General features: G+C 37.3%; 1 protein-coding gene across 1 annotated transcript in view; it reads right to left on the bottom strand.

Annotated features, from left to right (window-relative positions):
• Positions 1–6,150: 6,150 nt before the first annotated feature.
• LOC132203102 (protein timeless homolog) overlaps positions 6,151–24,457 on the bottom strand; it is a 32,903-nt gene continuing 14,596 nt past the window's right edge. Inside the window, exons 17-28 of the mRNA XM_059630581.1 lie at positions 9,879–10,032; positions 9,251–9,473; positions 8,977–9,119; positions 8,817–8,923; positions 8,518–8,621; positions 8,373–8,466; positions 8,191–8,319; positions 7,991–8,137; positions 7,702–7,889; positions 7,266–7,604; positions 6,522–6,756; positions 6,151–6,463 (exon numbers count right to left, since the gene is read on the bottom strand). Coding sequence (XP_059486564.1) covers positions 6,402–6,463; positions 6,522–6,756; positions 7,266–7,604; positions 7,702–7,889; positions 7,991–8,137; positions 8,191–8,319; positions 8,373–8,466; positions 8,518–8,621; positions 8,817–8,923; positions 8,977–9,119; positions 9,251–9,473; positions 9,879–10,032 — 1,925 coding nt within the window. The 3' untranslated portion in view covers positions 6,151–6,401. The remainder of the gene's footprint in view (positions 6,464–6,521; positions 6,757–7,265; positions 7,605–7,701; positions 7,890–7,990; positions 8,138–8,190; positions 8,320–8,372; positions 8,467–8,517; positions 8,622–8,816; positions 8,924–8,976; positions 9,120–9,250; positions 9,474–9,878; positions 10,033–24,457) is intronic.

Here is a 24,457-nt window from a genome sequence, read left to right as displayed (position 1 = left end):
ATTTTCACGAATCTTTTCCTCGTTCTCCCACCACCCTCGGCCGCCCTCGTCGAGGTCAATTATTTACCCTGCATGCACACCACTCATTATCAAACCATGTGATCTGAAATTCTTTCCAACTAGCCCTATTTACTTTCGAGAGATAATAATGCACTTGCGTCACATCAAACATAACTTCCGACATACTTCATACTGCAGCCTTTGGTCTAGGACCAGGATTCTGCGATTCAAATTCAAGGAATCAAGGGAGATATTTTTTTTAAATAATTAAACTGAATATCGTTGTTTTTATTATATGATATTGATTTAATGGTAATTACCGATTAAATTTCATGATTAATTTGGTTATTTATTAAAATTAATCGACGGAGCAAAATATATTTACAAAATCAATAATAATCTGCCACCCTTCGATATAGAGTCACTTCTGAAAGCAAGAGGAATTTATTGAATTTTCCCACGCCTGGCGCCTGCAGACTGTGGCGTAATATTTCATCTGATGGTTGAAGAAAATGGATTTTATATAACAAAAGGTGCACTTTGAATGTGATTTTGTGAATATTATTTTTTTTCCTTTGGAACTTTATATTTTCTTATCGCAATATCAAATTTCATTTTTGTATCATCCTTTGATAAAAAAAATAAATTTATTTGAATTCCAAAAAGATAAATCAGAAAAGTAAAACCAATACAAACATTTCGTTAATTTGCTAATTAAACACATTCAATTTATTGAATAAATGCAGTCTGGTCTGATTCTGAATGGCATGATCTTGCGTTCCCCAACAATATTTACAATAGTGGGATTTTTAGTGTCAAAATTTGCGTAGATTGCTCTAGAAAATGCGATTTTTTGGCGTTGTATGTGCTAGTATGTAAATATTTCCTTATTTTCCTTAATTATTTTAAAATAGTTTTAAACTATTGAAAATGTATTTATATTTTTCTCCATATATGAGCTAATTTTAAAGTACTATAACGTCATCACATTAATAAATTAAAATTTGTAAAAAAAAACGGAAATAACGTGAAACAGGTTTTTGAATATTTAATATGTTTAATATCATTATTATTTTCTCAACTTTCTCCTCGGTCGACAAAAATTTGTTAGATTTGGATTTTAATTAAAAAAATTTTTATTCAAGAATAAATTGAAGATAAAAAAAATAGATAGTTTGAGAGAAACCTTTTCAAAGAGCAGCAAATATCGCCTTAAATACCTGTTTTTATTAATTATGTGTGGCCAAATATATCTATCCTATCTCTTTATCTTTTTAACATTTCATGAAAATAGCAAGAAGGGAATCCATGTGTGAATAAATAATTCCTATTAATTAATTATTATTCAGCATGAGTGCATTTTTCCGTCAATCATTGGTAACCCTTTTCCAGGAATTTAAATTCCCTTCAGAATTTCCCAACGCGACCTTTAAATCTCAGGTAACTCATTTTTATTTCTCCCAGCTGAGGGAAACTATGGTCAGCGATTGGATTTAAAAGACGGTAGTGCAAGTGAGGCATACGCACAAAAGGGGGCCAAGGTTATTACAAAAGGATCTTGCTTTCCTGAGCGCGCGAGCAGATGAACGAAAGAAAATCCCCTCGCGCTTTATTGGAGTGATTTTGTGCGTTTTTTACCGTGGCCGCCGCCGCGCACAAAAGGAAGCTAGCAGAGGAGAAAACGAGCGCCGCGACCGATCTGTGCAAGTCTCAACATGTTCAGACCTGTCTGAGTACAGCCACACGCACACTTAGGGGGAACCAAACGACGGTGCCAACCTTTCGTGGCCCCTCTGGCAAGATAATCTGCCACTCAATAAATATTAACACAACAACAGGGGCGCTCAGCAATCAAATCAGGAAATAGTTTACAGAAATCTGTAAAAAAAATATTTATGGACACAAATATATTTTTAAAATAAAAATATCGTTTATTGAAAAATATTTAATAATTATAATAACAGTTGATTGGAAACTTTTTTAAATCTACATAAAAAAAATTAATTAAAACCATAATTTTTAATATTGTGAGCATGACTAAATTTTAAGTATTTTGCGGTATTTTGTAAAGATGAAATTATGAAGAATGTTATTTGTATTTGTACACAATTTTGTATTTTAACAAAATACAAAAGCTTACTTAGTTAGTTTGGTTATATCTTTTTACAAATTTCAAAATTCCTTTCTTCTAACAAAGGTAAAAAATGAAAGGTTTAGACACACATAATAACATTATTGCAAAATGATAATTGGTTCTAAATTCTAATTGCATGGGCAACTTTGCCCCCAACATGAAACTGTCAAAAAAGAAATTAAAAATTACATTATAAAAAAAAATTAAATTAAAAATATATTTCTTATCAAAAATTGCTTTCTTCAGCGTCGATTTAAAGAATTTTTTATTCAAACACAAGTTTGCAGGTAATAAAGTATATATATTTTATAACACGGCACTTATAATTATCTGTGGGACCTCCACACTAATGAAAGGAGCAAACAATTTCATTTAGTTCGGTGCCGCGCCTTGTGCCGTCTATGAGAAAGTTAACATTATATCATAAGTGTTCGCTCAAATACTCTGGATTGTTTTTATACAAGATTTAGTGCGTGTCTGTATTAAATTTTTATTTTGTGCTGACGATTCGAAATTGCCAAAATTTCCAATTTTTTTACTTAACATATATTTGTTCAATATACTTTCAAATCCAGCCAAAACGCAACTTTGATTCATCCCATTCTAAATTCACATTTTTATCAGCTGCATCATCCATGATTTCATTTATTTTACAGGTTTGTTGTTTGCATAGAGCGGCGCGTGAAATATGTATGTGTTATCAAATGGGTACTTTAAAGATAAAAAACAATGTGATAAAAATTTCTGCGTGACATTAAAGGCTGCTAACAAGGAAACAAATCCAGTATTAAAAACTGACTATTTATTTATTAAACTATTTTTTCCCAATTAATTTTTCTGTTCGAGAAATAAATCACGCCGAGCTAGAAAATAAAAAATCATTCTACAAGCGATAAGGAGGCGAAATGTAAAATAATAAAAAACGGCCATTATCTCTGTATCCTGATCTGTGCAGGCTCAGACGTGTTTGGCGAGCCCCTCGGTAAAATAATTCCATTCAGCTGTTGGGCTCGTCCTTGTGCAGGATTGAACTTGTTGAGGCAGAGATCGCGCTCCTGGCCAACATCAAAGCTATCTTTTTGCTCTCCTCTCCACAACAAAAGGAGATGAAGTTAAATAATGGGGGAGAGCCCAGAAAGGCTAAAAGATTCTGCCACCTGAGAAAAGAGAAAGAGTGCAAATTACAAAAGTTTTTAAAATTGCACATGAGTTTCCAATAACAAAAATATAATTAAATAATAAGTCATAATTAATTAATATCTTAACTGGTTTGCAAATTTAAAATGAATTAATTAAATAAATGTATTTGAAGGGAAGTTTCAATGTTATTTTATGCAACGTTATTTTTAACAAAACTTAGAATATAATATTCATTTTGTAAAATAAATCACTCACATTCATATCATCATAAAAATACAAAAAATTCATTCTTAAAAGCAAAGGAACAACAACATTTAATTTCATAATAAAGCCTGCTTTTGAATAAGAATTTTTACAAATTTTTGTAAAAAAAAAAAATTAGAATGCAATTTGAATAAGAAAGTTGATAATCATTATTTCTTATAACCAATTTTTTTCTCCATAATGAAACAAAAATCGAAATGGTTAAGAAATAGAAAATAATTTTCTGGCAGGTCAATAGGACTCTCTATTTTTGGAAAATGATCGCAAAGAAACGATTACATCATTATTGACCGATTTGGTAAAAAATTATCTCTTTCGCGCGTGGGCGCCCCCGTTTTTCTCGCTTTGTCATCCAACACGCGTTCTCCTCCAAGCAAGCGAGTAATTTTAAAAAAGCAGCTATGGTTTTATTTAAATAAAACTTATTTTATAAAACTTAATTTGTTATTCAACATTTCTTCACAAACAGGATGCGCGGCTCCAAGCCGGCCGGCGATTTTTTATTAAGAATTACGTACTCGCGTCGCGCGGCCATGGCTGGTCACATGTGTGGTGCTCGCGATTAAAAAGAGAGGAGGCGCGGTTCCATGTAACCAGTGGTGGGAAGCAAGCACCTTTCTTTTTTGCAGAACGTTCTCGACGGCTCTGAGACTCATGATGACATTCCTATGTAAATTACTGCATTGCCGTATCATTTGGAATGTGGCACAACGAAAAAATAGCCTCAAAAAGTTGCACTTTGAAAACATGAAATTTAAAAAATGAAAAATAAGGGAAGGCAAAATTTATTAATTAAAATGTGCCATTCATCATATTCAATTTAAACAGCGATAAAATAAAACAAATTTGAAAGTATTGGCAAAAAAAAGTTTTTGATTTTATTTCCCAAAGTTAGTTCTCTTATCTTTTAAAAACAAAAAATTGAAACTCGCCATTACAATTTTTTTTTTAATTCACTAGATGAAATAGCGATTTTATTATTTCAGTAGAATTTATTAAAAATTTCTTGAAATTCCAATCAAGATCACTTTTATTTAATGCAGGCATAGGCATTAGCACTTTTCTTCCATTTTTTTTAAATATATATTTTTCTTATCAAAATAATTTCCCGATGTAGGACTTTATAGAAGGTCTAACGCGTGATTTACCGAACATTTAAAATGAAAGAAGCAAAGCACAGACAATAAGTCGTCAGGCGCAGTTTCAAAAATAGCATTTTACATAAGCGGCGACGACCCATCCAATTATTGTACACCTCACCGCAACGGAATTAAATCTGTTGCGTAAAAAAGCGAGCGAGAATATGAAATAGAAATTAAAAATAATACTGATTAAAAATGCAAGTCGGTTCTATTTCTGGTAAAGGTCAGAATTTTTTACAAAACGCAATGGGACAAAAATAGAAAATAAACAGAAAGATAATTATTGTCCCAGCGGCCATTAGGCTCTGTTTACATTTTATCTAACGCTCCGATCCGCACTAATTAATTATTCCGAAACATTCGTTAGTCCATTAATTCGCTTTCCGCCCCGGCGGCAATCAGCGCGGGAGGTAAACAGATAAAAATGTGCGATCAACCGCGAGAACGTGGACAGAGAAAGAAAAACGCGCAACATAATTGAAAATAAAAAACATTTTTTTGGGAGCAGCGAAAAATCATTATTCGGGAGATAATACGCGACGTGTGCGTGAGAGTCACTGTCAAATAATATGGGTGAAAAAAAACGCCTTTTATCGCATTTCCGTGCAAGTTCAATCACCAAGCACGCATTCCTAGGCGGCAAGGTCAGACGTGGTCAGACGGCGCGAGAAAGAGAGGCACCTGCAACGGAGCCGCACCACGTGACCCCGCCCGCGAAAGTTTCTCGCTGCACCACGTGGGCATGAGTCATTCAGGGGAGGGGATGACTCACGGCAATAGGAAGCAACGGCGATCGATGCCACGGGGGCTCCTCGTGGGATCGCTTTCTCTCGGGGGATGGGGGTGAATTTTAGAAGATTTTCCAAACGGCGCACTTCTTTATATTTTTTCATTGGTTCAAAGAAGAAATTTTTCATTTTAGGAAGTAAAATTATTCGATTTTTAGTTAAATTTATGATTGAATTTCATCCTAGTGGAAGACTGAAAGCACTGTTGGTGCAGATAGTGTTGAAGGTGGTATGCAATGCCCAGGCACGGGGAAATCCCCATGCGAGTGTGAGAAAAGAATGATCCCCGCAGAGACCCACAGAATAACACACAATACATTTTGGATGATGACACTGCCTGTGCCTGAATGTGTAGGCTCATTTTCACCAATTACTACGTCAATATTAAATTATAACCAAAAATTAAAAACAAAACAAAATAATTTTTTTGAGCTACATGAATTAAAAAGGAATGGGTCGTTTTTTTCATTTTTTTTTTAAATTCGAAGAAATTACCGGAAATTACATAAAAATTTGGAACCTTTTTCTCTTTGAGCTAAAAACTCTTCTTTTTATAAGAAAAGTTTTTTTTAAAGCTATTGGCACAATATTTGTTATTTTTTTTTCAACATTAAAGATAATAATAGCATGAGTTATTATTTTATAGGTTTTTATTTTAGTAAACAAAATAAAATTTCCGTCTTCCTGATGTGTTTCTTTGATTTATTAAAAAAAAAATGCATCATCCCTTATCACTCTATTCTAAATCTATGACAAATGAAGATAAATCACTTAAAAATTTTAATAAAAAATGAGTCAGGTGATTTGGTTATTTTGATTTGTTTATTAGAAAATCCATCATCAGGAGAGTAAAATAGTTTGCACCTGAAATATGAAAAATCAACCTTCCGACTGCCTTGTACCTAACTTATTTCAATCACTTGAGAATTTAAATTAGTCACTATCATCCTCAATAACTAATCGTCGAGTCTTTTTCTTCTTTGGAGAATCATTTTCTAAAATTCAAAAGTAGTTATGTTATTGATGCTTAAAAAGTAAAACGGTATTTTTTACCTGCATCAGAGCTCATGTGGATGTGCAAAGTGGGTTCGTCATCGGAGTCGACTTCACTTTCCAAGTCTGCCACTTCTTTGGCCAATTCTGCGACAAGACTTGCTTCGTCTATATTTTCAGAGACAGTCAAACTTGCCAGAACTGCAGGTTGCTCATTGACAGGCTCTGTTTCGTCATCACTCGAGTCTATGGTCATCAAGCGAGATTTCTTTTTGGCAGATGAGAGTGACGAAGTCTAGAAAATAAAAAAAATTCCAAGTCAAATAATTGATTTAAACAAAAATATAGCATCTTCTTTAAATAATAATCAAACTAGTAAAACTGTGGGATCATAGTGATAAAAATTTTTCCTCCTCTCAATAATTTTTCAACAAAAGTTAATATTAAAACGAGATAATAATTTCCCCCCCGGATGCATTGCATAATAACAAAACAGTATTTTGCTAACAAAATGAGGCTGCAGAGCAAGGTTACAAAAAGTCGTCAGAAGTTGAGATGTTTTTAACTAAAATAAAAAAGTCAAACACAAAATGGAGATTGTATTTGCCAATATACTAAGTTTGAAACTATATAAATTAGTTTTTCAACTTTTATTACCTGCAGCTTTATTATATCATAATTTATCTTCTGTGATATGAGAATATGTTTTAAGCCACGATTTCTTTAAATTTGCTTTTTACTATTTACTTTTTAAAAATTACTCAACCTGACCAAATTAATTAAATACTAAATCTAGCCTGAAACCTTTTCTTTCCCCGGGTGTGCTGGTGTTGTGGAGTGGAAAAGTTTCTTCATCAATTCCTCGTCATCTTCCTCTTCGCCTGAACTTTCACCTCTCCTCCTCTTGCCATTTTGGTTGTTTTCACGCCTCTCAAGGGCCGAACTCTCTGGCTCGAGGTCATCATCTGATTCGAGAGCTCCTCTGACGACTCTCCTCCTTTCTGGCGACTGTTGAGGCTCTGGTGTTTTGTTTCTCGGAGGCATCAACGAATCAAGGCGGCCGTCCAGAGCATGGGCAAGAATTTGAGCTCTTTCCTCCAGGTCGGCTACAGAGAGCTCACTTGGGATTCGCCAATTTGTTTCCTATCAATAAAATTATATAAATTAGTGGTTTTTAAAATATATTTGGATTATCTCCCAATATAAAAGCTTCATCACAATCAAACTCAATTAAACCTACTTGTCCCCCAACTGGCTCTGACATGCCCAATTTTCTGAGCATTGTAAGGAAAGTCTCATCCTCCATAGCATCACAATCTTCCTCCAACATTGGAATCAACGGTGATGGTTCGTCATCATCGTCTTCAGCCCTGTCATGAATGGTTTCATTGACACTCATCATCAGCCAGCGAACACCACTTGACATGCCTGGAGAAAAAATAAATCATTAAATTGGAAGTAAAAAATTGAAGCTTTAAAACTTCAATACTGGGGATCCCAGAGCCTAAAAGCTTTAGAATAATAAATACCTTTTTCCATGACAGCCCTGACAGAGTCAATTGCACTTGCTTTGCTGTAGACAAACTTCTCCTTGCCTCGAGAAGCATGTTCTTGTTCTCCGTCGTCCTCTGACAAATCATCCTCATCACTCTGGTCACTCTCACCACCCATTTGACCTGATAGGCATTTTATTAATTTCAGAAGAACAAAAGAAATTTTTTCAACCAACCAAGCCTTCTCTTTCCTTTTTTGCGGGCCAGCATCTCTTTAGTAGCCAAGCCCATTTCGATTATTTTCTTCCGAATGGTCTGTTTGCTGCGTTTGTTCAGAAGGTTCTCAAAAATACTCTGCACAGGATCTATAAAAATTATCATTTGGATTTTTTTACAGCCTTCAATTGTGCTCTATTACTGATATCATTTTTGTACTGGTTGTAGAGCCTTGTAAGCTCTTCCACGTCTTCGTCCGTCCATCGCGTAACCCTGCCAGAGATTCCCTTTGTTCCCTGCCAAAAAGTGTAAATTAGTTATTATTTGAGTGGATAATTTAGTTATACCGTGATCAACCCCAATTCTTTCATTTTCTTGTAGACGGCAATTCTCGAACGGTTACGGGAGTCAATTAAGCTCTCCCAAACTTGATCCACAAGGGAACTCTCATCTGCAAATAAAATATTTGTAAATAAGTTGAAGTTACTCAAAATTTTAAAAACATCATAAAAGTGAATTATCTTCATAAATCAAAAGTAAGCACAATGACTGATAAAATAAGATTAAATTGACCAAATATTTGTTTAAAGCTTGTGTTTAATTTTGAACTGTGGCAATTTGTATAGAATGAAAATGAGTAATTTACCAATTCTTCCAGCCTCTTCTTCCATTTTAGTCTTGAATTCGGCAGCCAGCCTCTGAACCTCATCCTCTTGCTGCTCGGTCCAAGCATTTTTATTCATAGTCTTGGAACTATTCAAATTTTTATTAGAAAATATATTCAGAGGTAAAAAATATTTTTAAACCTTTCATAGCTTCCATAGCCATCAACAATGTCATGTGCATCTCTGGAGTGTTTCCAAAACAGCAACTCGAGGAAAATGTGGGGATTTGTTTTCGAGATCTTGGCAAACTGCTGCATAATGTATTTCGCAAAGTCTGCCAGCTCCTGCAAAAGGCAATTCATGTGTAAACATCAGCATTTTCAATTTAACAGCTCGAGTGAGCATGCAGTGCAAATTATGGAGGAATATTATTTTATTTTGCATACAAAAAATATTTATCTGAATAAACACATACTCTTGCATTTGCAGCGCCAATGCTGCCTTTCTTCTGGGCCCTGAGAGCTCTCTGGAAAGTTCTAAACAAGGACGCTTGGAAGGCCATGGCTGGCTTCTTGCCGTCAACGCAAATTCTGTGCAGGAGTTTGACAGCAGCATGGATATGGGTGTGCCGGACACCGGGCTTGTCGAAGCTGCGGAGCATAAGGGCACATGCTGCCACAACTCTAGGATGAGCAAATCTGCAATTTTAAAAAGTAGTGTTATGATTTGTAATTTTAAAGCAAAATTGATTAAACATCAGCAAATAAAAATCAGTGCAAGGAAATTAATTAAACAATTTACATTGTTGTTTTAGTTTTAAATAAATTTTATAATGTATTGTCACGAAATAATTTTTTATTCAATATTATTTTTTCAAATTGAATTTAGAACAAATAAAGTTCTTCATATTAGTTTTTGTTAGTTAAAGAGTTTCTTCTTTAAAAAAATATAAATCTAGGAATTAATAATATAATACAAAAAGTTTTTCAGAAAGTTGTGAAGAATAATTTAATTAATTAATTTAATTTTAATTAATAAAATTGAGTTCATCCCACTGTCAGAAACTAACAGCATGCCTGCAAGTGTTTTGCGATTGTGTATACCTGTTGATGAACTCTTCAAAGTTGAAGTTCTGCTCCTGAACCTCGGAAAAAGCTCCGCCGGCATCTTGCTCCTCATCATCACTGCCAACGCCATGCTCTTGTTCCGACTCTGAGGCCTCGTCCTCGTGCGCAGGCTCCTCATTTTGCTGGCCGCCTAGGGGCACAAGAAATTATGAATGAAACTTTTATTGTATAGAAACCAACTAACTTCAAAATAGTTAATATAAGTCCTAATTAATTATACAATAGTGAAAAGGTTTGATGTATTATTTTATTTTCTTTATTATGGCCATTATTTTAAACAAAAGTTTGGAAAAACCCACTAAAGTGCTCATTTTTCAGATTCTTTCAAACGAATTTTGTAGAAGAATGAGCTGCGACCTTGTCAGTAAAAGGAAATTGCTGGAGAGCGGCAACAAAAGACCGCAGTGAAATATGCAACGAGCAGAACCGAGGTGTGAAGCGGCGCTGCCTATCTCGCCAGGCCGGCGCGACACAAAAGGCTGCTGGAAACTGCAAAGTTTTTACAGCGCTGCAATAACAGTGTCTTTGTGCTCGGCGGCGAGATAATGAGCCCAACTGACTGACTAACAGCAGCTGAAAGTAACGGCTCGAGCAAAAAGCGGCTTCTTTTTAAGCTTTTAATGGATCTAGCATTAAAATGCACGTGAGAAAATCCGGCGCAGAGCTCGCTGTTTGTCGAGGCGGGCCTTGTAATTAGAGCAGGGTAATTAACCCTTTTTTGCTATGCACAGCGTGCCGGTGTGTGGGAGCACCGAGCTTGTTTGCCTGAGTGTTTTTCCGACGAAAATTTACGCCTCCATAAATATCAAATTTTGCCAGCATTTGTTTAAAGAGGATGGACTCTCTGAATTCCCTTTAAATAATATTCCTACAAAATAATTTATTTAATTGCTCTATGATGCATTGCAGGGTAGGGGAAAATTTGTGTGTAATCAAACGGGCCACTTAAATTAAATTTTACTTTTACATTAAGAGGTCATAATGTTTACTGCAGCCTTAAATACAAGTTTAAAAATAAATCTTTAAAAGAAGCTTTAATTTCTCCACAATCAATCTTATTGTTAAACTGATATTTTCATCTTTTTTTTCCGCAAGGTCAACTAAATTCCTTATGACTTGTGATTCGCCTCCTTTTCTGGCTTAAAATCCCATTTAAAATATATTTTGCTTTTAAAAGGGGCAGATTATTTTTTTAATTTCAAACAAAAAGAAAAGAGTGCTTAACTAATTTTGTGCTGAGGAGTCTAACCCTTAAAACTTTTGAATCAAAGTTTGAAGCTCTGAAATATTTACTTCTGAGCTAAAAGCCCGACCAAATGATTAACAGGGGAAAAAAGATGCGCTCCCCCTAAGCCGCGAAGAGGACGACAATGGAGTTTTTCCTCCCTTTCGTACTGCACTCTGAGTTTCTCCAGATTTGAGCTTGGCAGCGCCAAGTTTTTGCGGCGGCTTAAGCTTTGCGGCCACCACTATACGGAAAGTGGCTGCTCTGCTGGCTTGCATTTGATTTGAAGTCGCTAACATAACACGCGGTTGACAGGAAACTAGAGCAAACTTCTCTCCTGGCGTAATTTATTATGTTTGCCAAACAAATACGCGCGCACGGGGGCAAAAGTCGACACAAGCAGACGAAAAGTGAAATTTACGGGCTAATTTTGAAAGGGAGAAAGGACGAGTTTATTTTCCAGACATATATCCTATTTATCTGCACAAAAGCAAGGTTGTAAATATAATGACAAACCTAGTGGAGTTTCAAAATATTTGAATTTTGTAACTGTTTAAAATATTGAATTAATTCAACCTATTTTTACTCCATTTGAGGCTTACTTGAATTAAATTCAAAAGAAGATCTATTACTTATTTTTCCCATCCTTCACTTTCAACTATAGACTCCCAGGTTTAAGAATTAAGCTGCGTAGAAGATAATATAAAGCGGCAGGGATCCCAATGAGAAAAAAGTGGCCTCAGTCTGCAGCCCATTCATCACGGCGTTTCTACCCTCAATAAAAAGCGCCCGGCGGAGGCACAGGGGCGGATGGAAAGGTCTGATCCGGTGGTGGATTAGCACGAGCCGTCTTAGCCTAAGCTCGGTGTCACACTCACTAAAATATGAACTTTGCTCATTAGCCTGTGTAAAGATATAGGGTTTCATAGTCTGACGCAGTTGGCCGCCGAGAGAAGGGTAATTACCAGGAGCACGTGCATGAATTTCGCAGCAGCTCAAAAACCCCCCTGGAAATTAGAGGTGCATCTTGGGGCCAAACATCAAACGGACAGTTACATATTTTTTTTGGCATTTTCTTTTTAAACCTGACTGCAACAGGAGCCAAGCCAACCATGTAGAAAAGGATTTGACAACCAAGGAAAAACACTTTGGGCATGAAATCTATGTCTTTTTATATGAAACGTTCAATATTCATTATTCAGAACTAGAAAGATTCCTGTAATTTTTGGAGAAGAAAAGGAAAAGGAATAATATTTTGAAATTGAATTGATTTGTGTGTGATTTAATTCCACAAAACATGAGAGATACTCAATTACTCATCCATCTCATTTTCCTTATTTGCATTGTCTATTCCAAAAGTACCTCAACAATTTTTCCAATTAACTCCTCATTATTAGCATAAATTTATTTAATAGCTGTTCTTTTAACCAAAAATTTAATTTATATTTTGAAAAATTATTATACATCATGTTGATTGCCTTAATACAGTTTTATTGCTAGGAGACTTCCTTAAAACGAGAAATGATTGACTTTGGTACAGCGAAGAACTTGCAGTTACCAACACCCTGTTCACCTTTTGATAAAACCCCTTGAGGCAAACAATTATCTGCGTCAATTAAAGCACAATTTCCTCATCCCTGTTGTAGAAACAGAAGCAGACAAATAATTGGCCTCGCACGAAATTCACGGCACATAAATGCACCCCTAAGCCGTGCACCCTCATCCTCGGCTGCCTTTGCTGTGGATCATAATAGAGCAGCCCCTATGCGGAGGGTGCGGGCCGAGCAACTCACTCTGATAACACCCAATTGCAGCAAATTATCGCACGGATAAATCAACGCTCTTGGCCCCTGGGAATGCGCCTCGAGCTGTTTCTGCGAAATGAGGAGTCGCTCGAGTCGTGCGCGAAATTCCTCTGAGAAGGCAAAGCAAGTTTGCCATAATCAGGTGGCTCGGGGCTGCGTTTACAAACTTGGAAATTTTCAATCCTCAAGTAAATTGCACAACTTTGCCGTTAGGAGCTTTCAAATTTTTGCAACAGAAGCTTCGTCGAGTTAAATGAGACGTTTTCTCGCAACATTAAATTAAAACTCTTGTAAAAATTCACTTTCATTTTCGTCTGAACGAGTATCAGCGACAAGCATCTGTTTCTCTCAAAGGAGGAAACATGAAATTAGAAATTATACGCAAGAATTTCTGTGTTGCAGTCGTCAAAAATTTAGTTTCGCAGCGACAAATTATTCATAAATATACAGAGGGAAACTTGAACAAAAGTCATAGCGAAGAACCCCCTCGCCCGTCTCGCTAAATTAGCAATTTTGTGCCTCCGTTTGTGCTCGCGCGAGTGTAATTCCAGCCAGCTCGCGCCACTCAATATCCTCCGCCGGATGAAAACGAGACGGCATATAATAATAACGTAAAAAAGAATTAGAGCTTATCTGCAAACATTTTCCTCTTATTAAAAGCGGCAGCAGGCGGCTGCACTTATCAATTTTACGCGCGCCGATTTACGGCACCCTGCCGCTTTATAAAATGCTCCTTGTATCGGATAATGATAAAAGTTTGATTTACGGCCGCCGTTTTTTTATCGTCCTGTTTGCCAACAAGAATTTTAGCGCCAGCAGTTTAGGCAAAACTTTTTTAATACCTCACGCCGCTGGAAGAAGAGGAAGTTTGCGAAACCCCGCCGAGGAGAAGAATATGAAAAATCAATCTCTGCCATAAAGATTTTTTTTTAAATACCGGTCAGTGTTTTGGTCATTTAATTATTGAAATCGCTTTAGATGCTGACTTACTTGAGTTAATTGACAATTATTTATTTTCAAAATTCAAGTGTTTCAATTAATTTATTTGAAAACAATTTTTTTAGTGGTAAAGTTTGAGAGGGGCATTTGAAATAAATTATTTCTTGAATATAAATTCAGAATTTTGATTAATGTTCTGTACTCACTTGAGCAAGCCAAGAAAAATCAATCTTTGTCAAAAATGATTTAAGTTTTTAAATAATATATAAGTTTAGTTGAAGTTGTACTCTAACGAATTTGGAATAAAAGCATAAATAAATATAAAATGCAACCGAATATTTGGGTTTCAACACTTCTATTGTCAAATTTACGGCCGTATTGTGTATAAGTACACGGAACGCGGTTTATTAGGGCTATTCAGTGCGTGTGCCGTGTAATTCGCTATCTACCGCCTTACAGTACAATAGTTAGTTAGCACAAGAACAATGCGGCCAGACAATGAGTCTCTTTATCTGCAGCGAGAGATTATGCGACTGTATTATTCGGCGCAAACACGGCCCGTGTATGGAAATTCAGCGGCCAACTTTTAATCTCTCTCTTTTGTTTCGTCTTCCCACGTGTCCGCCGTTCCGACACAAAGCTGCATGTCGTGCACGTCACACCGCAGCAGGTCAACTTGTGGGTGCAATTCGAGTCGGTTAAGCCGATCGGCCCCAATCATTTTTTTGCTTGTCAGTGGCGCACTTCAGAGGCTTCAAAAGAAAGTTCAAACAAACGAGAGTGAAATTGCAATTCGCTGAAGAGAAAATTTAAATGGATGAAATTAATTAAATTATTTTATTTCATCCAAATTAAAGCATTTTAAAATATAAATTTGAATATGGATTAATTGATGTTAAAAAGAAAATGTCAATATGTTGAAAAAATTTTTAAAATCATTTTTGAATCTATGTATTGCTATTAATGATGTATTTGAGTCTAATGAAATATCAATATTATCAATAAAGAAACTTTGGAACCAAATTGATTTTTAGGGACGGTTAAAAAAAAACTAATAACATAATTGTCTATATAAGCAATTTACTGAGAATTTCTTAATTATGCAACTGGCACGACATCTCTGTTCAGCCGGTTGCCTACCTAAGAAATTTCAAGTCGTCACATTAGAGCTGCTTGTTGAAGCTTTCATCGAATTAATGTATAACTCCGCGAATTTTGACATTCAGCGCCCGAGGCGGTAATTTAACGGAGCCCATCATCAACGGCGCATAATTCTTGGGAGAAAAGCGTAAAATGGTGGGTAATGAAGCCGCGGCAAGCGGAAAGTTAGATAACCGTGTCCCGTCGGGGCGTGTCATTAACATAATCGTCAAAACGTTTGAAGACACCCCGCCCTAAACAACAATCACCGTCGCTGCACGACGAACGAGTGCGTGTAATTAGATTTATGGGTGACGACGCGCCGATTAGCATGAAAATGACTAGACTCCCCTCTCTGTCGTGAGATAAGTTGGGAGTCTCTCATTCTTCGGCTGCTGCGAAACGATCTGTCAACTTCGGGCACAAGTGATTTAGTGCGATGCAGCCATTGTAATTCAATGTGCGCCGTCGCTCGTATAATAATTCAATTTTTGCAGCCTAATGCATAAATTCAATAACGCGCGCGCACTTGGGCTCGGATTCGCGTATAATGATGTTGTTCAAGCGGATGCTGAAGTCTGGGCCTGCCTTATCGCGAAAAAAGAAGTCTGCGGGCGAATGTGCGCGGCGGAGGTGGAAAATGAGCTTTTCCAAATATTCCCAAGACGACGCAAATCAGCTTTGCAACTCGACACCCTACTTATGCGCGAAAGCTTTTTTCAGGTGAAGTTTTACCAACGACAATATGATTGTTTTATTTTAAAAGATTTTGCAAAAATATTTTGCCTGAATTTCTTTCCCGGACTTTTAGAGATCTCGCATCGTTTATTATTAATCTCTGTTATATAAATTTAACTAAAATTAACTTTTTTTTTTGGCATAAATATAATTAGCTATCCTTTGCGTTATATAGCATCCTAATTTTTTTATCTTTTGTGCTTTTAGATTGGCATTAATTTGAAATATAAGTATTATTCCTTGATTAAAGTATTTAATAACCTTTTAGATAGAAGATTGAATTTCCTATTCAAGAGAAATTTGCGTGTTTATTTTTCTAATTTCATAAAATTTATGGTAAGTTTGCATTATTATTATCTTAAAAAAATATAACAAATTTTAATGAATCATTATTTTAATTTTTTTCTTCCTCATTAATAAGAAATAATGAGAGCTGCCAATTAAAAATATTAAGTCACCACAACTTTGATTTTTATATAAAAATGTATACCTCAAAAACGGGTTTATCTTGGATTATCCCTTTTGACATTCAATTTTCGCAGGAAGAAAAATCGCGATAAATTGCTGCTCACAGAGACGACAGCGGTGTTGGGTTCGGTCTGACGGCTTGTGTTTCCAGCTTCCAGCTAGGGAGGGTATCCACTTTAATTGAGTCTTGCGTTGACAGGCAGAAATAATGGTGCATCAAGTGCGTTCTGCCGCTGTTCCTCTCCACCCGCGCAAAATGAAATATTGACACAGACGCACATAATAAACGCGCGGCTGGGAAAAGAGGATTGTTTGCTGCGACTCGCTTGCAATTCGATCAAAGCAAAGTTCACCCTCCTACCTGCTACCTAAACCCACATTTATATTCATTCGTGTGTGCACGTCGGCGCCTAATTAATTAAAATGCGAGCGGAAACACAACTCTTTGCTCAAAGTTTGATTAATCACATTATCCCGGGGGCTGATTACTATTATGGCCGCGGCGGCTTTTTGTCTAATTCCTTTGTTGGCGCCGACAAGTTTCGTTAAGTACGAGAGGAGAGCGTTCATTTCTGACAACTTCGATCGCTCTGGGACACGAAAGCAAGAAGCTTAGCCCAGAAGTTGTGTGACGCAATTCAAACTTGCTCCCTATTATCTCGCCCTCGAAGTTCATCAAATAATCGAAGGCGTACTTCTGAATTTAAATTTTATTTCTTGGGGGAAAAGTGGGCCGAATAAATTCAAATGAAATGCAAATTAAATATTTTAATCCGCGGCGCAGCGGTGAATTTTGAGTGAAAAAGATAGCATTATGCAATAAAAATAAATCATCTCGTTCACAGAGGCCATCTCAAATTCAAATTCACGAAAGAAAACAGCTTTCGCCGCCGCATTTCCCTCTCTTTCCGCTCCCTCTTTTAACTCACTGGCAAAACAGAAGAAAAAAGCTTCCTTTGCCCAACAAAGAAAGAAGAGCGAAATCCGCCGCAAATCCCACGGGACGAATTCCCCGTCTGACCCTGGCACAAAACCGGCAGCGGAGCAAAAAATTGAATGCAAATTAGGAGAGTGGGAAAATATTATTCTTTCATTTCGGTGCCGCTGGATTTGGAGGCAATCGGAGGAGGCGCTAATAAATGTCAGGACCTGACAAAAGAAAAGCCTCTGGAAAATTCCGACGGAGCTTCTTTATATTCTGCTTGTTTGTAGACGATTTTTGTTTGCTTGAAATTCCAAATCCGACGGAACAAAAACAGAAACTCGTCGAGTTCTGCTTACTTTCTCTGAAAGAGGCAAACACACGCTTTGATAATTAAGTTATATATTCGCTCTTCTAATATTTGCTTTAATCTCTGCAAAGAATTAATTCAAATTTGTTGAGTCGTATGTGCGACGCAGTTATTGCGCGCGATACCAAGCACACTTATGACGGAATTTGCATAATTATAAAACAACCCTCAACTCGCAGCTTCGGGAGAGTGCGCGAGTTAACTCGTTTCGAGTGTGTTTTGCTGATACCCGCCTGCTTGTACTTGCTGCTTATACTTTAACTAGACGCAACAAATACGGCCCGTTTTTGATGTTTATTGTTTTCTGCAGACTAAATAGAAAGTCTGTAATAAATTCTGGATGTTTCGATTTTTAAACTAGAGTCACAGCATAATTCTGAAAGAGCAAGAGTTAATTAAATTGATGACAAAGAGGAATTAATTAAAGCGTAAATTAAATTTTTCATTTATAACAGTGGTATTCTTGAAGTTAAGCAATGTAATTATAATAATTATTTCAGTTGTTGACGTCTTTAGATTACCATTTTAATATATTCTCGCAATTTCATGAAATGCAACTTTCCACAAGGAGCTGGTTATTTTTTAATCAAATACAAAACTAAAACAAAGAAATTGACATTTCTTTCATTGTTATACGACCCCTCTGATTCTCAAAAACTTGATTAAATTATCAAATAAAAACGATTTTTATGTATTTTATTTAGATTATATGATTAATATTACAAAATTTACCATTATTCCCTTTGATGATTATTTCAGCTGGGTTTCAATGACATTGAAGTATCAAGTTCAAAATGAAATTTCATCCTTGTCACAATGGAAATTGCTCGTATTCCCCCCAGACAAACATTTGCCCGAAACTTGAAAATTTCGCCGATTTTCTGCTTGCCAAGTCAAACACTCGTGTGACGACCCACGGCGGACCACACTGGTCATCTGGCAGCGCCCGGGGGCGGAAGTCCCGCCACCGTCCGTCGGTTTTGCAAAGACAAACATACTCAAAATGCAAATGCAGCGCTGTCGCCAGGGAGCCGTGCCGAGTTTGCACCTGCGTAATTTGCGTCGGGCACAAAATCAAGAGCCGCTATTATCGAGGGCCAAGTGCCTGGGGAGGCATTCAAAGAGATCTCACGTGCCGGATAAGCCAACTCACTCATTCCGTCCGTCCACGTTTGTGCTGCGTGAAGCGTTAATAAAGAGTGAGAGTGAGCGCCACTCGATACCGTGCTGCGAGGTGCAGCAGCTTTGTTTCCAGAACGAAAAACAGCTGAAGTCGGACAAGTCGAGTGAGATGATATATCCTTTTCGAGGGTTCTCAATTTTTGCGCCTCGCGGAAATTTCAAGAGCGAGTTTTAACCACTTCAAAAGGCTCGTTGTTGTTTCAAAGCGGGTGCGACGAGCAGAGAAACGTGTTTAAATTACGTGCGCAGGGAAAGAGATAAGGACGGGCGCGTTTTCTTGATTCCCGAGAAATTCTCGTCACTCAACAAACTTGAAGAGTTTGTGAAGCTGAAATTTGTATAATAATCCAGTCACTTATTGCGTCGTTTCACTGTCAGAAAATGCCAAGAAGAAAGTTAGTTTAGAAAATGGCTTCTCTATTTATCCTTCCATTAAAACTGCGTTGAACATTAATGAAACGTCAACAGGTCAAATTTCCTGGGATACAAAATTTACAAATTCTTCAAAAAGGGAAAATCAAATTTAAATTAATCTTCAATTATTAATTAAGCTAACATCATTTCTTTTAAGTGTGCCTAATATTGCACAAATCTTGGTTGAAGAAGGAAAGTAATAAGAACTTTTATTTGAGCTGTTTTAAATTGAATTTTTTGTTTAAAAAATGCTTCTTTTTAATCATATTTATAAATAATTTTTTTTAAGAATTTAAAATAAATTTCATGTAAACTTGAAATTTTATCTCAAAAATGTAAAACATCATAAATTCCAGCAACAAAAATCGATTCAAAGAATGAAATTATTCAGAAGCAAATTACGTTTTTTTGAGAGGTGAAAACAATGGTCTGTTTTCTCCTGCGCCTCGAGTGTAATTCCAAGTCCAGTCTTTACGGTAATGGAGCGGCCCCGGCCAACCGAGCGTTCATAATCAAATCATGGAAAATGGGCGCATTAATGCTCACAGCCGAGTGAAAATAACAGGCTGGGGACGCGCGAGGTGCACTTGTTCTTATCGAGTAATGACGTTAAGTAGGGCCCAGCCGCAGCTCCTGCGATGCGACCGCAGCGGCCATGAATATTTATTAGCCGAAGCCGGGCGCTGGGGCCAATTATTTCGCACACACCCCGAATGGTCCTCTACGATTTCGGCAACTTTAAACTCTCCTTACGGAGAGCAACTTTTTTCGCGTGTCGGCACAAAAGTAATCATGTCAGGCCTCACGAGCAGAAGGCCGAAAACGGTTATTGCAGCGATGATTAAAAGTGTCCGAGGCAGAGAAAGGGCCGATTTCGCAGAGCCGAGTGGCGCAGTGTTGATAATTTCGCGTCACCACGAATGAGCGAACAAACGGAAGGACCGACGGTCGGCTACATTGTCTCCGAGATATATGTCAGCCGGCCTTCAGCAAAGTTGCCGTCCGCAAGACCGAAATTGTGCTGACACTTCACTTGGGCTAATAGACACGCCGAATGATTGTCTCTAGTGAATTATTTATCCGGCTGGGACGACACTACACCGAAATAAACGCCAACGAGCGAAAGGGTTCTTTGTTCAGCAAGGTTGTTTGGGTCTCACGACATCTTCAACGACACATCAAAGTTCCGATCTCGTCGTTATGTCTTGCTTTGTAACAGGACAAAGAGATAAAGGAGGAAGAATTTGTCAGGAATTGATATTTTGGTTCTCTTTGATAACTTTTTTTTATTTTGTGATAAAAAAATCAGTTGAAAATATAGTATGAAAATAACATAGTAATTTATAATGATTTTAAACTAAAAAGTAAAAACTAAAAAAAGCTGGAAAAATGGGCATGAAAAAATCAGAATACTTATTGTTGCGAGTTGAATCAAGAAATAAATTAATTAAAACTACACAAAATCCAACGCTGCCAGCACTGTCAGTACATTTTTCATCGTTTTAATAACAGTCTGAGGTCAATTTCCCTGCAGAGGACAAAGGTGAAAATAAAATCCCGTATACCAGCGCGGCGTCGGCGTAGCAATTTAATATCGCGGATTGCACATGAAAAATTGGTGGGACGCGTAAAATTTTTCATTCCGCCAAATGGAATGTCAAGCAGTGGGTCGTTGCGAATTTTTATGTATGTATGCCCTTCTCTCAGTGGCTTTGTGCGTGCGGTCGCTCGCACAAAAAGTTGTTTCCATCACAGCACTTTTCCACCCAGTCATATAAAGTGCGAGAGAAATCAAAATCCTGCGGCGAGCAGCCAGATCGCATTTGAGTTTAGCGCTTTTGGCTCTTTTCTCACACACCAAGCCGGAAATGTCGCTTTCTTTGTGTGGGCTGGCATCAAATTTTGTCACGCCGTGGAAATTTTCCGAAATGCTTTTCGCCCAAACGAAAAGGATCTCACGTAAGTTCACAAAGCGTCTGCTTTTTAAACAGATACTCCTTCAATTTGGTTAGCCCGGCGGCTGAATTGCAAAAGTGATATTCTTTGAAGATGCAATCGGGTCCCCTTCTTTTCTCTCGCAGTCCTCCGAGTGATCGTTTTTGCCGAGTGTTTGGCCCCAAGCGCGATGTAGACATAATATTTGTTGGCAGAGTGGCTTCCAGTCGCGATCGATCCGCTCCATCGTCACAACACACAGCGCCGAATGCATTATGCTGGGCTTGTTTATGCTCCACTTGGCCAATTCATTTGTTACCCGCCAAGGCTCCTTTTCTATAAACATGTCGGAGGCGGGCCGCATTCATCATGCGCCTGAAAGTCTGAATCCGGCAAGGGTGCTCGATTTTTCAGCAGGACCAAAGACGGTCCCGCGTTTTCACCCTAATTTGCATTTGAAAGAACCACGTCCAAGTGTCTTCCTCGAAACGGCCTAAAGAAGGGTCGGCTGAACAAAACGAAAAACGTTCCACTTTTATTTTCCCTGCGGTTAATATCATGAATATTCTTTGCTTCCTATGTTCAGTTGGTTTTAATAAAGTAGCAAAGCAATTAAGTATTAAAAAAAAATATAATTATTAAGAGTCTGGTCACTTCCAGAACATGAAAACTCTAAAGCATACTCTCTCTTGAGAAACTTTGAGAACTTCAGCAAAGAAAATTCTAGAAATAAACTTTGGATCGATTTGCAAAGGTCCATAGAAGGAACTATAGAATTTGATTATAACTTTTTGAAAGTATTGAGGCGCTTTAGAATTAAACAACATTTTGCATCTAAGGACGTGTACTCGGAACATGCTCATTTTTTTTAACATTTTGCGTATTGTTTTGAAAATGTACACAAAAGGGAATTAAATGAAATCTAATATAAATGAATATAATTATTGTCTTAAAGCTGAAGTTAATTTTGTACATTGGAATTAAAATTTAGATTGGATTCTTTTATGCACTTTTTGCATATAATTTTAACAAAGTTTTTACATAAAAGTTTATGTCTTTTTTACCCTGGAAAAACTACGCATATTCATAAAGCCATTCTCATTTATTCTCTCCCGTTCTCCTTGCTAGGCGCAAAGAGGCGGTGCAAAATGCAAAAATGGAGCCAACTCTCGGCAGTAAATGCAAAATGCATGAGCGCACCGAGTGCATTTTGAATATTTGATTCGCGCGCCGCGTGCACTGCATGTTTCATAAATAATGCGCTCTGTGCGAATGCAAGGGTGCAGCAATTTCCCGGTTTTGTTTTCCCGCATGTTGTTTCTGTCAGGCTCGTTTTCTTTGTCTACGTTATATTATTATTGAAATGATTGTAATGTATGCAGCTCGCGCGGAGTTGTGTGCAGTGCACTTGAACGTCCCTATTACTGCAGCCCTTTCATCTGAAGTGCTTTCCACACAACAGAGAAGTGATCGGAAAGAGTTGCAGAAGCAATTATCGCTGTAACACCTCAGGCGGAGATTTGCTTAGACTGGAATGCAGATGATGGAAATGAGAAATTCTTTGCAGGCTTCAATTAGCGCAAGCTTTATTTGAAATCACTGCGCAAAACGAGTTCTTTCATCTCCACTTGGATGGAGCTCGGATTACCACCGAAATTACTGCCTCAGCACAAAAATAGGTCATAATCGCAAATGGAGCGGAAAATGAGTCCGACTGCTCTTTTGATTCGAGATCTTTAATGAGAACAGATTTTTCCACTGAAATAAAAAACGGAAACGGTATTAATTCGCGTGTCGTCCAAACCAAAGAGCATTACTCTTTCACTCAGCGTTTTTTTGCACGTCGCGAAACATTGATTTTCAGACGTGTTCCTTGTTTTTGTCAGCAACTCTTCGGCTGACAACGCGTCTGATTTATTGAAGTGCGCTCGAATAATTCCGCGCATTATGCAGCACCCCCGGCTGCCTGTCTCCGATTTTTTTGCGCCATTAAGTCGCGCTGAGAAAAATGAACTTTTAATTCGCAGCTCCTCTCTTTTTATGCTCGTCTTGGCTGCGGAGAAAAGTCTCTCACGCTCGATTTGCATGCGCCGTTGTATCATATTTACGCGAAATGAGATTTCGATCGGCGGGCACGCCGACGGGACTGCTGCTGCTGAGCAGGCTGAATTTTCCGCGCTGATTAACGCTGTTTGTTTGCGCAACGCTTTCGCAGCACCAGATTGAAAGTTTGACCAGCTGCGATAAACTGGAGGGTTTGCCCATCAGTTTGAAAATGAATGCTGCAAAAGCCTTTTATAAATTTTAACAAGAATTTTCAAAAAAAATGGAATAGGTTTTTATAAAATTGTTCAAAGACACATGTTATTAAAAGTGGCTTGTGAAAGACTTATAATTTTATATTTATTTATTAACTAAATATGACTATAAATTAATGAAAATCAAGTCCATAGGTTTTTTTCCAATTTCTTTTATGGTCATATTTTTAAGTAAATTAAAAAGTCAAACTATTTTTCCCAACCCTTATAGAAATTCATAAACAAAACTAAATTTTTATTGAACCTTTTAACTTCAACCTTTTTTTTTTTGGAGGTTGACACAGCCTGCTTATTTCTTATTTTCGTGCGGAGTATTTCTTTTTGTCGGACCATTGTCGCACTTCTTCTTCTTCTTCCATTCAATTTGGGGTGTGGCAGAGCGAGTTTTTATCGAGTTTGGACTTTTCCGTCGACTCTCCTCGCCTTTCACCCAACTCCCTCAGGCCGACGGTCTCGGATTCGGTGCCTTTTTGCCCATGCCACAGTTTGGCCTATCATTGAAAAGCTAGCTCGCTAGTTACAATAAATGTGTATCCATTTCCGTCGACCAGGAATTTGCATAACGAGAGAGAGAGAGAACGCGGCCCGGCGGCGGAGCCTTTTCTGCGCACACCCAAAATCTAGAGCTCTTTTCCATCACCCAACGTGAAAAATGTGCCAACTTTGCTCCTCTTTAGCTAAACGCCGGCCAAAGCAAAACGAAATAATTTATGCGAGCCGCTCTCTACGTGCCGAGAAGCTCGATTCGCGCAAAACTTTGGGACGAGACCGCCTCTTTAAATAAAAACACGCGCCGCTTTTAATTGAAATTTAGTACCACAGCGATTTCCACCGCTTTACAAGTTAAAGTTTTCCCTACTCCAGAATTTTTATATTTATGGAGAAAATTCATATTTAATAAAAAAAAGTGAAAAATTTATTAGAGATCAAATTACTTTAATAATTAAAATAAACAAAGATAAAATTATGTTTATAAACAAAACATACATGCTTAAAAATAAAAATAAATAAATAAATAAAAAAGCGTATAAAAATTTATAAAAATTCGCTGCCAGCCTTTGCACTTTTAAGGAGATTTACGACGAAAGTTTAGTGGGCA

This window comes from Neocloeon triangulifer, unplaced genomic scaffold (genome assembly GCF_031216515.1).
Source record: "Neocloeon triangulifer isolate White Clay Creek 2 clone unplaced genomic scaffold, ASM3121651v1 ptg000017l, whole genome shotgun sequence".
Classification (NCBI taxonomy): domain Eukaryota; kingdom Metazoa; phylum Arthropoda; class Insecta; order Ephemeroptera; family Baetidae; genus Neocloeon; species Neocloeon triangulifer.
The sequence above is the reverse complement of the archived record's forward strand: the minus strand, read 5'-3'. Positions and strand labels throughout refer to the sequence as shown.